We start from the raw sequence: 13,843 nt of genomic DNA on the forward strand, positions 1-13,843 counted from the left end.
TGGCTGGTGGGCATTTTTTAAGGACCTGAAACACCGTTAGGAAGTGAGGGAGAAGAAGGGCCCTCCTCAGCAAATTGAATCATGTTGTTCAGTTGCTAAGCCCAGTCTGACTCTTGGCAACCCCATCAACTGCAGCACACTAGGCTCCTCTGTCCTTCACTATCTCCCGGAGTTTGCTCAAACTCACGTCCATTGAGTCAGTGATGCCATCCAACCATCTCATCCTCGGCCACCTGCTTCTCCTCTTGCCCTAACTCCCACCATTGGGTTCTTTTGGCATTTAAAAACCTCCTTGTTCTGCTGCTTCTTGAAAGACCGAGGAAACTCGACTCTTGGTTCTTTGTGTTCAGCACACACTCACCCCAGGGAGCCCAGCATCATCACTGCTTTTCCTTCAGGAACGCAGACCTTAAGGGTACAGAGGGCTGGCAGAAGGCCAGAGCCGACGTTCCCAAGGAACCAGCTTTGGATGTGCTGCGGAACAAGCCACAAACGCCAAGATCCCTGGCCTTGGAGCTGGGTTTTACCAACCGGCCCCGGGTGTATGGTTGCCGAGCACCCTGAGAGGGCTGCAGAGTGGCCATGCAAGCTGCTCCCTCGCCCGCTCACCTCTCTGCCTCCTCCACGTGTTGCAGGTTGAAAAGCAGCGACGGCACGATCTTGTCCATGTGCTGTGGGTCCCAGATATTGGCCTGCAGTTCGTCATTCACCGTCTTCCTCACCACCCCTTGTAGACCTTTGATGCCCGACATTCGGATTCTGTAAAGTAAAGGGAGACGGGGCCATGACGTCTGCAAACCTTGGTAAGTCCAGCTTCTGTGACAAGGAGGGGAGCACGGCGAGGGGTTTACAGATGCCCATAAAGGCAGAGGGGAGCCCACCTTCTACTCTTCGTGTGACTGGGCCTCCTGGCTGGCTGCCTGAAAGCCATGTCTTCCAGCTTGTCTTGGAGATTCCTAGACTGCCCTTGCCCTGTACCACCCAGGTTTCATCTCTAGGGTGCCAGTTTTCTCCAGGCTTCTTAGTACCCAGCTGGGTTTTCTCCACCTTGAGACTGAGATATAAGAGCCCAAAGGGCTGCCAAGAACTGACAAGGTAGAAAATAGGGCTGAGGGCAACTTACAGGGGGAAGGGATCTGGAGGGGGAGGCACAGAGCTGTCAGGCTCTCGGGCACAAGGGGGTCTTGGCTGGGACTAAGCTGGCTGAGAAATCAGAGGACACATGAGTAACAGCATACAGGGGACCCCTTTTGCACAGGTCCAGTCTCCGATGAAAGTGAAAGTCGCTCAGTCAAGTCCCACTCTTTGTGACCCCATGGAATTCTCTAGGCCAGAATACTGAAGTGAGTAGCCTTTCCCTTCTTCAGGGGATCTTCCCAACCCAGGGATCGAACCCAGGTCTCCATTGCAGGCGAATTCCTTACCAGCTGAGCCACAAGGGAAGCAATGGAGTAGCCATCATAGTCAATAAAAGAGTCCGAAATTCAGTACTTGGATGCAATCTCAAAAACGACAGAATGATCTCTGTTCGTTTCCAAGGCAAACCATTCAATATCACAGTAATTCAAGTTTATGCCCTGACCAGTAATGCTGAAGAAACTGAAGTTGAACGGTTCTATGAAGACCTACAAGACTAGAACTAACACCAAAAAAAAGATACCCTTTTCATTATAGGGGACTGGAATGCAAAAAACTGAAAGAGATGGGAATACCAGACCACCTGATCTACCTCTTGAGAAATTTGTATGCAGGTCAGGAAGCAACAGTTAGAACTGGACATGGAACAACAGACTGGTTCCAAATAGGAAAAGGAGTACGTCAAGGCTGTATATTGTCACCCTGCTTATTTAATTTATATGCAGAGTACATCATGAGAAACGCTGGACTGGAAGAAACACAAGCTGGAATCAAGATTGCTGGGAGAAATATCAATCACCTCAGATATGCAGATGACACCACCCTTATGGCAGAAAGTAAAGAGGAACTAAAAAGCCTCTTGATGAAAGTGAAAGTGGAGAGTGAAAAAGTTGGCTTAAAGCTCAACATTCAGAAAACGAAGATCATGGCATCCGGTCCCATCACTTCATGGGAAATAGATGGGGAAACAGTGGAAACAGTGTCAGACTTTATTTTTGGGGGCTCCAAAATCATTGCAGATGGTGACTGCAGCCATGAAATTAAAAGACGCTTACTCCTTGGAAGCAAAGTTAGGACCAACCTAGATAGCATATTCAAAAGCAGAGACATTACTTTGCTAGATGAACAAAAGTTCGTCTAGTCAAGGCTATGGTTTTTCCTGTGGTCATGTATGGATGTGAGAGTTGGACTGTGAAGAAGGCTGAGCGCCGAAGAATTGATGCCTTTGAATTGTGGTGTTGGAGAAGATTCTTGAGAGTCCCTTGGACTGCAAGGAGATCCAACCAGTCCATTCTGAAGGAGATCAGCCCTGGGATTTCTTTGGAAGGAATGATGCTAAAGCTGAAACTCCAGTACTTTGGCCACCTCATGCGAAGAGTTGACTCATTGGAAAAGACTCTGATGCTGGGAGGGATTGGGGGCAGGAGGAGAAGGGGACGACAGAGGATGAGATGGCTGGATGGCATCACCACTCGATGGACATGAGTTTGAGTGAACTCTGGGAGTTGGTGATGGACAGGGAGGCCTGGTGTGCTGTGATTCATGGGGTCACAAAGAGTTGGACACGACTGAGCGACTGAACTGAACTGAACTGGAATGCAAAAGTAGGAAATCAAGAGATACCTGGAGTCACAGGCAAATTTGGCCTTGGAGTACAAAATGAAGCAGGGCAATATTAAGAGGTGGTAATAATACACAGAAGAACTATACAAAAAAGATCTTCATGACCCAGATAACCACAATGGTGTGATCACGCACCTAGAGCCAGACATCCTGGAATGTGAAGTCAAGTGGGCCTTAGGAAACATCACTATAAACAAAGCTAGTGGAGGTGATGGAATTCCAGTTGAGCTATTTCAAATCCTAAAATATGATGCTGTGAAAGTGTTGCACTCAACATGCCAGCAAATTTAGAAAACTCAGCAGTGGCCACAGGACCGGAAAAGGTCAGTTTTCATTCCAATGCCAAAAAAGGGCAATGCTAAAAAATGTTCAAACTACCACACAATTGCACTCATCTCACACACTAGCAAAGTAATGCTCAAAATTCTCCAAGCCAGGATTCAACAATACATGAACTGTGAACTTCCAGATGTTCAAGCTGGATTTAGAAAAGGCAGAGGAACCAGAGATCAAATTGCCAACATCCGCTGGATCATGGAAAAAGTAAGAGAGTTCCAGAAAAACATCTATTTCTGCTTTATTGACTGTGCCAAAGCCTTTGACTGTTTGGATCACAACAAACTGTGGAAAATTCTTCAAAAGATGGGAATACCAGACCACCTTACCTGCCTCCTGAGAAATCTGTGTGCAGGTCAAGAAGCAACAGTTAGAACCAGACATGGAACAATGGACTGGTTCCAAATTGAGAAAGGAGTACATCAAGGCTGTATACTGTCACCCTGCTTATTTAACTTATATTCAGAGTACATCATGCGAAATGCTGGGCTGCATGAAGCACAAGCTGGATCAAGACTGCTGGGAGAAATATCAATAACCTCAGACATGCAGATGACACCACCCTTATGGCAAAAAGTGAAAAAGAACTAAAGAGCCTCTTGATGAAAGTGAAAGAGGAGAGTGAAAACGTTGGCTTAAAACTCAGCATTCAGAAGACTAAGATCATGGCATCCAGTCCCATCACTTCATGGCAAATAGATGAGGAAACAATGGAAACAGTGAAGGACTATTTTTTGGGGGGCTCCAAATTCACTGCAGATGGTGACTGAAGCCATGAAATTAAAAGATGCTTGCTTCTTGGGAGAAAAGCTATGACCAACCTAGGCAACATATTAAAAAGCAGAGATATTACTTTGCTGACAAAGGTCCATCTAGTCAAAGCTATGGTTTTCCCAGTAGTCATGTATGGATGTGAGAGTTGGACTATAAAAAAGCCGAGAGCCAAAGAATTGATGCTTTTGAACTGTGGCATTGGAGAAAACTCTTGAGAGTCCCTTGGACTGCAAGGAGATCAAACTGGTCAATCCTAAAGGATATCAGTCCTGAATATTCACTGGAAGGACTGATGCTAAAGCTGAAACTCCAATACTTTGGCCACCTGATTCGAAGAACTGACTCACTGGAAAAGACCCTGATGCTGGGAAAGATTGAAGGCAGGAGGAGAAGGGGATGACAGAGGATGAGATGGTTGGATGGCATCACCGACTCAATGGACATGAGTTTGAGCAAGCTCCGGGAGGTGGTGATGAACAGGGAAGCCTGGTGTGCTGCAGTCCATGGGATCGCTAAGAGTTGGACACGACTGAGCGACTGAACTGAGTATCCACTGTGCTGACCCAGGTGACAGGACGGCCCTGCAAGGGGGGCCCTCTTTTCTGGCTGTTTATTTCATCCTGAGGTTCCTTTTTTTAACCAAACCTTTTTCTGATTATAACATGCTGCTGCTGCTAAGTCACTTCAGTCGTGTCCGACTCTGTGAGACCCCATAGACGGCAGCCAACCAGGCTCTCCCGTCCCTGGGATTCTCCAGGCAAGAACACTGGAGTGGGTTGCCATTTCCTTCTCCAATGCATGAAAGTGAAAAGTGAAAGTGAAGTCTCTCAGTCGTGTCCGACTCTTTGCGACCCCATGGACTGCAGCCTACCAGGCTCCTCCATCCATGGGATTTTCCAGGCAAGAGTACTGGAGTGGGGTGCCATTGACTTCTCCAGATTATAACATAATACATGCTAATTATAGAAAAGTGCAAAGATGATTTATCCCCCGCCATCACCACTTAAAGATAATTATCACTGGTATTTTGGTGTCCTGCTTTTCTTCTGTGTATAATATGTAATAGAATAAAGAACCTGCTGCATATCTAATTTGTATTGGCTTATTTTACCCATAGCATTCTATTACAAGCATTTTCCTATATCATAAACTCACAAACATGTTGAATGGTTACTTGATACACTGTTATAAGAACTTTCTAAACTAGTCTCCTATTGGTCATTGGTTGTTTGTAAATTTGCTTCTGTAATAATGCTACAGTGGACATCCTTGTATAAAGTACTTTGTTGTTGTTGAATTGCACAGTTGGAGTTGCTAAGCCAAGTCCGACTTTACTACATTCCAAATCATCGCTGTGAATGGAATTACTGAGTCGAAAGATAAGAAATAAAAGGCTCCCAGTTTTGCTAGATTCCTCCCCCACCCCCATCGCACAAGCTGCAGGAGACGGCTGTCCTCACCCTTTCTGCCTCAGCACTGGGGATTTCATTTTAAACAACTGCTCTAACTTTGTAGCTCAGAAAAATCCTCACATCTTGTAGCCATTTCATCTCCTGTACCCCTTATTGGAGTTGAGCCGTTTTTCTAAACATTTAGTTGCCATTTGTAACTTCAACTTCGGTTTTAAGTGCTGTTGCCAAGGTTCAATCCCTGGGTCGGGAAGATCCCCTGGAGAAGGGAATGGCTACCTGCTCCAGTATTCTTGCCTGGAGAATCCCACGGACAGAGGAGCCTGGCGGGCTATAGTCCATGGGGTTGCAAAGAGTCAGACACGACTGAGAGGCTGAGCACATGTGCACCAGGGTGCTATGCTGAGCTTTTTAACCCAGAGAACATAAATGGGTAGTGGGATTTGCCTAATGCACCAAGATGCCTTGGCCCAGGACCAGTTAGGCTGCTGGCAATGGACACAGATTCCCTGGGCAAACACTCAGCTACTCTCATCCTGACCCCCAGTCAGCACCCTGAGCTGAGGCTTTCCGGAGAAAAAATTAACTGGAATACAGTTCTGTTAAACTATTGTTGGCTTCAGGTTAAAGGTTCTCCTTCGTGCAGTACAGAAATAAATCCCAGACATGCTGGACTCCTGTCCCACCCAAGAGAGTCTGGCTGGCAGGGAAACCAGGCCTGGCGGGTGGAAAATTTTCTACTCAGGGTTTCGTTCTTCACGACTATGAATTAATTTTTATTCACTCTTTCAATTTCCCCAGAATCCCTTCCACACACGAACACATTTCATTTCATGGCACCTGGTGCTGACTGACTGGGCCTGAAGGAGAAGCAGCTTCTTACTGCTCCTTGTAATGGGCTCAGTGGAGGTCTGCCTGCATGCAGGGGACCTAGAGAGTGTGAACCCAAGGGGATTACACACACACACACACCCCCCATACCCCTATTTACAAGACCCAAGGATAGTTCTTAGAAGGGAGCTCTGCGCTCTGCAAAGGCTGCAAAGGACCAGGATAGAGCTCCTGGAGAAGGGATGCAGGGAGGTTATGGATGGGAGACAAGAGGAAGGGAGAATCACTTCTCACCCCTCAGCCTCCCTTCCATGGGTGGCAGGTGCCAGGCTGTGGGTGCTGAGGGCACTACCCAGCTGTCAGGAGCAAACCTCAGCACCCTTCTCCCAGTGTTCATTTGCTGTCCACGTCATCAGGACATGGTGTGACTACGCCTTCTCCCCTCCTACTGTGGATTGTGTATATGTGCATGGTTGTACGTGTATGGGTGTGTGATTGTGTGTGGGTTTCCCTGGTGACTCAGACAGTAAAGAATCTGCCTGCCATGCAGGAGATCCAGGTTCAATCCCTGGGTCAGGAAGATCCCCTAGAGATGGGCATGGAAACCCACCTCAGTATTCTTGCCTGGAGAATTCCATGGACAGAGGAGCCTGGAGGGCTACAGTCCATGGGGTCGCAGAGTCCGACATGACTGAGCGACTAACACAAAATGACTCGTGGGTTTGTGTTGTGTGTGTGGATGTCATTGTATGTATGTGTGTGGTTGTGTATGTAATTGTGTATAGTGTGGTGGTGTGCATGTATGTGATTGTGTGTGTGTGTGTGTGTGTGTAGAGCGGCATGAGAAGTGTCCCCTACCCTCCCTTTCCCAAAGCAGGGCTCTGCCTGTGTGATCAGCATCCCTTACAGTCACACCTGGTTACCGCTCTGCCTCTTCCTCACCTGCTTCTGGACACACCCCACCTGCACCTGCTTCTGCCTCTTCACAGCCATCTGGAGTGAGCTGGCTGCTGCGGGAACAGGGGGCTCCTTCCTCCCCTGACCCCCACCGGCCTCACAGAGGCACTGCAGCAGCACAGCCCCAGGGACCCCCTGGCTGGTTCCAGAGAGGGGAGACTGGGGAGCCGGGATATTGCCAGCCAGTCACATGGGTCCTGCCCCAGAGCAGTCCTGAGGCTCAGAAGCTTTGGGAACTGGCAGCCTGGGGGACGGAGGGGTTTGCGTCCTGATGTTCCTCCATCCCAGAACATCAGCCATGGTTTGCAAGCTGTCATTAAGAGCACACGGGACTCCCTGACCCTGCCATCACACATCATCTGGTACTCCAGGTCCCTTGGGATGCTGACATGATGCAGGAAGGAGCCAGCAGCTGAGTTCCGGAAAAAAGCCATGGAGAACTGGTCTCCTGTGGGCGTGTTGGCCACCCAGCCTCAGCCTCCCAGCCCCTGCCTCCTCCGACTCCTGAAGCTTTGTCAGGTGAATGGCTCAGCCCTTTTCCTTCCTCCCTCTTCCTTTTCCTTGGTTTCATATCACCTCCCAGAGGTGATACGTACTCTTCATAGGCAGGGGTTTACTTTTCATCCTTTGCACCTCTCAGTTCCAAGGACGATGCTTGGCACAAAGCACCAACATACTGCTTCATCGGCCTGATGCTGTGTCGTGATTTGTCTATCTGTGTCAGCCTATATTTGTGTGAATTTCTCTGTGATGTTATTTAAGGGGTTTAATTTCTATGTCAACGAGTCTATTTCTGTGAGTGAAGTATTTTTGTGTGAGTGTGTGTGCATGTGTGTGTGTAAAAGTGAGCTCTGTCATTTAAGATGTTCATCTGAGAAGCACTTACTCCTTCATTCACTTACTCAACAAGTATTTCTTGAGTGCCTTCTGCTCTCCAGGCACTTGGCATGCTTCAGTGAATGAAACTGATTCTTGACCTCACAGAGCTGACATTCTAGTGGGGAGAGATAGACAATGAATGAGAGACATATGCAAATGATGAAACATGTTTGAAGGGAAAATAAAAACAGAGCAGGGTGAGGGAGAAAGGGACGGGGTATGTGGGAATTTTCAGGGGAAGGCGTTGTTGACAAGGGGATATTTGAGCAAAGCCTGGAAGAGGTGAAGGAGTGAGCTGTACAGATCCACACAAGAAGCATTTCAGGCAGAAGAACAGACAGTGCAAAGGCCCTGTGGCAGGAATGTCCCTGGTGTGTTTCCAAGGCAGCAGGGAAGCCTGTGTGGCTGAAGGGGAATGCGCAGTGGAAGAGGGGATGAGAGAAGTCAGGAGGGCAGCAGGGATCAGCCAATGTGAGGACTTTGGCTTTTTATTTTTGGGTGTATATTTGTGGGCTTCCCTGGTGGCTCAGACAGTAAAGAATCCGCCTGCATTGCAGGAGACCCAGATTCAATCCCTGGGTCAGGAAGATCCCCTGAAAAAAGGAATGGCAACCCATTCCAGTATTCTTGCTTGGAGAATCCAATGGACAGAGGAACCTGGCAGGTTACAATCCATAGGGTTGCAAAGAGTCAGACACTACTAAGCGACTAACACTAACACACTATTTTGATGGAGAGTGGTAAGTGGGAATATTTCTGGGGTGTGTAAGTGCATGCACTTCTGAGCAAAAGAGAGCATGGGTGTGTGTGTATGTGTGTGTGTGTGTGTGAGTGGCTGGCTCTCAGATTGGGCTTAGAGGACCATGACCTTACACCTCACTCTGTATTATGTCCCTTGAGGCTATTCCTTTAGAAAGCACGTACTGGGAGCACAACTCTGCCCATGCACTCGCCTAAGTCCTGCTGGGAACCTTTTCCCTGCCAACAACACCAGAGCTGTGGTAAATGCGGTAAAATTAGACAGCAGTCCGGGCTGTGAGTTCTGGGGACCCACTGATGCTCCTGCCTCATACTCACTTAGTCTTGATCTCCAAGTCCTCGTGGCTGGAGTGGCACATCTCACTGAAGCGAGACACGAAGAAATCGTAGCTCCGATGGTAGGACGGGGTGTCCTCCTCGATGTTGGCGAACTTCACAAACTGTGTGTGGGAGGGGAGAGGGAGAAATGACAGGAAGGTGACCAGCCATGCTCCCCACCTTTGGGCTCTGGCACTTGGTGTCCCCAAACCCTTTGCCATAGGAAAGCCACAGGATAACACATCTCGGGAAACACACACACCCCTGGCTCCAGCTCTAATCTGCTTCCCAGAGCACACTGTGAGATTTGAGAACCAGATTCTGGAGATTTGAGTGCCAAATTCTGCTCCCCTTTCTTGTCCACATGAGACAGGAATCCCTGGCCCTTCCCTGCTAGGTGAGCAGAGAATGGAAGAGAAAAGGGGAGCTCCATCACTTAAACTCCTGTTCCCATTAATGTCCAGAGCTGCCCCAAACACACAGGCTGAGAGGCTTCACGGACCAACGCTGCAACTGAGCAAAAGCCAATCCTAAAGCATAGAGCACCAGCCTAGAAGACATTCTGGGAAACCAGGGCAAATCTGAACTTTGATTACAAACCGTAACTACGTTTTATTGTGAAAATTTTGAGTACGTGTCGAAGGTGTGCCATTTCAGTTCATTAAGTCAGCATTCTCAGCTGCTAGATCCCTTCTGCCATCACCGTGCTGCGAATTTGCAGTTCTAAATAGGGACTTGATTTCTACTGAGCCCCGGAGAGAAGCGAGAGTCACAGACTGAGTGGAGTTAAATTACCCAAAATGAAATATAATTCTTACAGCTTATTTTGCTAAGTACCACAAACAACTTTAAACAGATTTGATTTAGACTATATTCTCCATTATTCTGCCTTGTACTATTATTCAATTTTTACAAACCTTTGTTGGTTCGAAAAGGACATACTGTTATTACTAAAATTATCGAGTTAGTACACTCTCACAATATTCAGTATCGTCAACCTGTTTTCCCCATTTAAATACTTAAAAGTTGTTAATAACTTTTTTTGGGATGAAAATTAGCAACGCACAAGCATTCTTAATTATTATGGTGTTTTGTTCTTGCAATAATAAATACGCATTTATTTTCTGCTGACTCAAATATCTCAACATGCAAAGCAAATAAGGAAATCCTTCCTTCAAAGATACATCTAAAATGTATATATGTATTTGGAAGTGATTATTCTGCTATTAGCAATAAATCCAAATGACATTGCTTGATTTATTGATGTGGTAATGCAGAAGAAGTGTAGTGGTAATCCATGTGATCACAAGATCATCGATTCAACATAAGTTCGGGAGTTCCAGAAACAACAATAAAGCTGTTGTTTGGCTAAGTGATCTTCCTAAACCCTGCAGGCTAGAACACAAAGTCAGGCTGATACAGAGTGAGGGAAAGTCGCTCAGTTATGTCTGACTTTTTGTGACTGTATGGTCCATGGCATTCTCCAGGCCAGAATACTGGAGTGGGTAGCCAATTCCTTCTCCAGGGGATCTTCCCAACCCAAGGATGCAACCCATGTCTCCGATATTGTGGGCAGATTCTTTACCAGCTGAGCTACCAGGGAAGCACAAGAATACTGGAGTGGGTAGCCTATCCCTTCTCCAGTGGATCTTTCTGACCCAGGAATTGAACCGGGTCCTGGTGGCTCAGAGGGTAAAGTGTCTGCCTGTAATGCGGGAGACCTGGGTTCAATCCCTGGGTTGAGAAGATCCCCTAGAGAAGGAAATGGCAACCCGCTTCAGTATTCTTGCCTGGAGAATCCTATGGACGGAGGAGTCTGGTAGGCTACAGTCCATGGAGTTGCAAAGAGTCGGACACGACTGAGCGACTTCACTTTCTTTCTTTCTCCTGCATTGCAGGCAGATTCTTTGCCAGCTGAGCTACCAGAGTTGATACAGAGGTTGGAGCTAAATACGAGTGCATTGCTGCTCTTAACCACCATGGAGATGGTCCCAGGCTTCACTCCCCAAATCAGAAGCCTGGCTTGGTCCATCAAGTGAGAGGAGGCATGCAGCTATGTGGTTCTAATTACAGATCTGCCTCTAACTGGTAGGAGGACCTCTGAGTGAGACATTTGTCTCCTCTTATGTCTTGGTCTTTCCATGTGAGGAATAAGCAGCCCAGTCTTCATTTATTATGGTTCTTTCTTTTACTGATCCTCCATCTACTTCAAATATGATAAGGCAGTTTAAGATAAGACTGTGTATGCAAGAGTGTGTGCCTTTCAAAATAATTAAAACAAGACTGAAGAAGAAAAGAGGCCAGTAATAAAGAAGGAGAAATTGTTAAAGAAAGACTAGGTCCCTGAGACTTCCCTGGTGGTCCAGTGGTTAAGAATTTGGCTTCCAGTGCAGGGGACACTGGTTTGCTCCCTGGTCGGGGAACTAAGATCCCACATGCCCTGGAGCAACTAGCCCACCTGCAGGCAACCACTGAGCTTGTGCACTTCAGAGCCCGAGCTCCGCAACAGGAAAACCCTGAGCAGCGCAATGAAGACCCAGCACAGCCAAAATTTAAAAAAATAATAATAACTAAAAAAAAAAAAAGACCTGGTCCTAAATATATATTGACTGTGTAGATCCAAATATATATCAGGAGAATGAATAACCAGACTTCATGGTCACTGGTGTGGGAGTTGATGGGCTAATAGCAATGATGTTTAGAACATACATGTATCAGGTACTACCCTAAGCATTTTATATGCATCAGCTATTTCATTTCGTAAAATGACTCTAATTTAGAGAGAGATTATTATTCTCACTTTGAAGACAAAGAGACCAAGACCCACAAATGTTACATAACTGCCTAGGGTCCTGCAGGAAAAACCCGGGTATCAACACAGAGGCCTCACTGCAGGTCTCTCCAGCAGAGCTCTGCCCAGTAAACCTCCAGCTTTGCTCTTGATCCTGGCTTCCTTTAGTGCCTCAGACCAAACGACCCAGGAGTGTTGCTTTGGGGATGGAGGCAGCTGTCAGGGGGAACGGGCAGAGAATGAAGACACCACTGGAGAGGACCTTGTGTAAACCAAGTCACTTCAGTCGTGTCCAACTCTGCGACCCCATGGGCTGTAGTCCACCAGGCTCCTCTGTCCACAGGGATTCTCCAGGCAAGAATACTGGAGCGGGTTGTCATTACCTTCTCCAGGGGATCCTCCCAACCCAGGTATCAAGCTCCCATTTCTTGTGTCTCCTGCATTGGCAGGCGGGTTCTTTACCACTAGCACCACCTGGGAAGCTCGGATGGGGGACCTCTGCTGTTCAGTTGCTCAGTCGTGTCTGACTCTTTGCGACCCAGTGGACTGCAGCACACCAGGCTTCCCTGTCCTTCACTATCTCCTGGAGTTTGCTCAAACTCATGTCCACTGAGTCGGTGATGCCATCCAACATTCTCATCCTCTGTCGTCCCCTTCTCCTCATGCTCTCAATCTTTCCCAGCATCAGGGTCTTTTCTAATGAGTCGGTTCTTTGCATCAGGTGGCCAAAGTATTGGAGCCTCAGCTTCAGCATCAGTCCTTCCAATGAATATTCAGGGTTGATTTCCTTTAGGATAGACTGGTTGGATCTCCTTACAGTCCAAGGGACTCTCAAGAGTCTTCTCCAGCATCACAGTTCAAAAGTATCAATTCTTTGGTGCTCAGCTTTCTTTATGGTCCAACTCATATCCGTACACGACTACTGGGAAAACTTTGACTATATGGACCTTTGTTGGCAAAGTGATGTCTCTGCTTTTTAATACACTGTCTAGGTTTGTCATAGCTTTTCTTCCAAGGAGCAAGTGTCTCTGTCTCTAAGGCCCAGAACTTCCCAGGAGGCTACAGCCTCCCAGCTCAGGCTGATTATTCCTTTTGCCTCAGTCTCTAAGATTCTTGCTCTGTTACAAGATCTGGGGACGAGACTGTACTTGATGCCATCCACAGGGTGTGAGCCCCATTTATTATATTTTGAGTGGCATGAGGGCTAATAAAACAGCCACTTTTTGGTACCAGGATCTCTGAGCATCCTTGGGAACCTTTGGTTTGGTAGCCTGATAGGAGGAGCTTCCCTTACCCGAGTCTGAAAGTTGGACAACAGAGATGACGTGGTCAGGGAATGCTGGCCTGAGTATCCCCATGGGTGCTGCTCTAAGAGAGCCCACCTTAAGCTGCTCCTGAGTCCTCCAGGGCTGATGAGAGGAGGCCAAAATGGAAACTTTGGTAATCGTGGTTCACTGGGCCCCTGTACTTGTGTGACCCACTAATGTTTTTAAATGCCTGAAACAGCAGGAACTTCCTGTCTACTTCACGCTGATCACCGCTAGTTCATACCTTAAGAATGGCTTACATTAAAATGCTACTTATCTAATGCATAAGATTGTGAAATAATAATGCAGGGTTTTTTGTTTTATGTTTTAAAGACATTGTCATCATGAGGAAGGTCTCCATAGCAACAAACTGGAGACTGTGAAGATGTGACACTTCAAAGGCCACGGGCACTGCTAGGGCCACCCTTTCATGATCAAAGTTTCAGCTCTTCATACACAACAAAGGGTGCTATGCTTGCAGGAGATGCTCACCCACCCTCTGGCACAGGCAGGAAAGAGCCACAGTTGAATGAAAACTGAGAGTTACTAAGGGGTTGGGTCAATAGAGAGAAAGCAAGCTCCAAATATTGACATTGCAAAACCAGCCCTCCCTGGGACTGGAAAATGGAAGCTGAGCTAGCTGCTGGTTGGCCTTACTTCGGCGCTAGCCAAGTCTCTCCAAGCGCAAGCCAGTCTCCTCTCTTCTGTAGTTGGATATTCTG

General features: G+C 47.3%; 1 protein-coding gene across 7 annotated transcripts in view; it reads right to left on the minus strand.

Annotated features, from left to right (window-relative positions):
- EFR3B (EFR3 homolog B) overlaps window positions 1–13,843 on the minus strand; it is a 98,214-nt gene that overhangs the window by 23,838 nt on the left and 60,533 nt on the right. For all 7 annotated transcript variants that reach the window (XM_025261440.3, XM_025261445.3, XM_025261444.3 and 4 more), the window contains 2 exons: window positions 9,024–9,145; window positions 610–759 (listed from right to left, as the gene is read on the minus strand). In XM_025261440.3, coding sequence (XP_025117225.2) covers window positions 610–759; window positions 9,024–9,145 — 272 coding nt within the window. The remainder of the gene's footprint in view (window positions 1–609; window positions 760–9,023; window positions 9,146–13,843) is intronic.

This window comes from Bubalus bubalis, chromosome 12 (assembly GCF_019923935.1).
Source record: "Bubalus bubalis isolate 160015118507 breed Murrah chromosome 12, NDDB_SH_1, whole genome shotgun sequence".
NCBI classification, from domain to species: domain Eukaryota; kingdom Metazoa; phylum Chordata; class Mammalia; order Artiodactyla; family Bovidae; genus Bubalus; species Bubalus bubalis.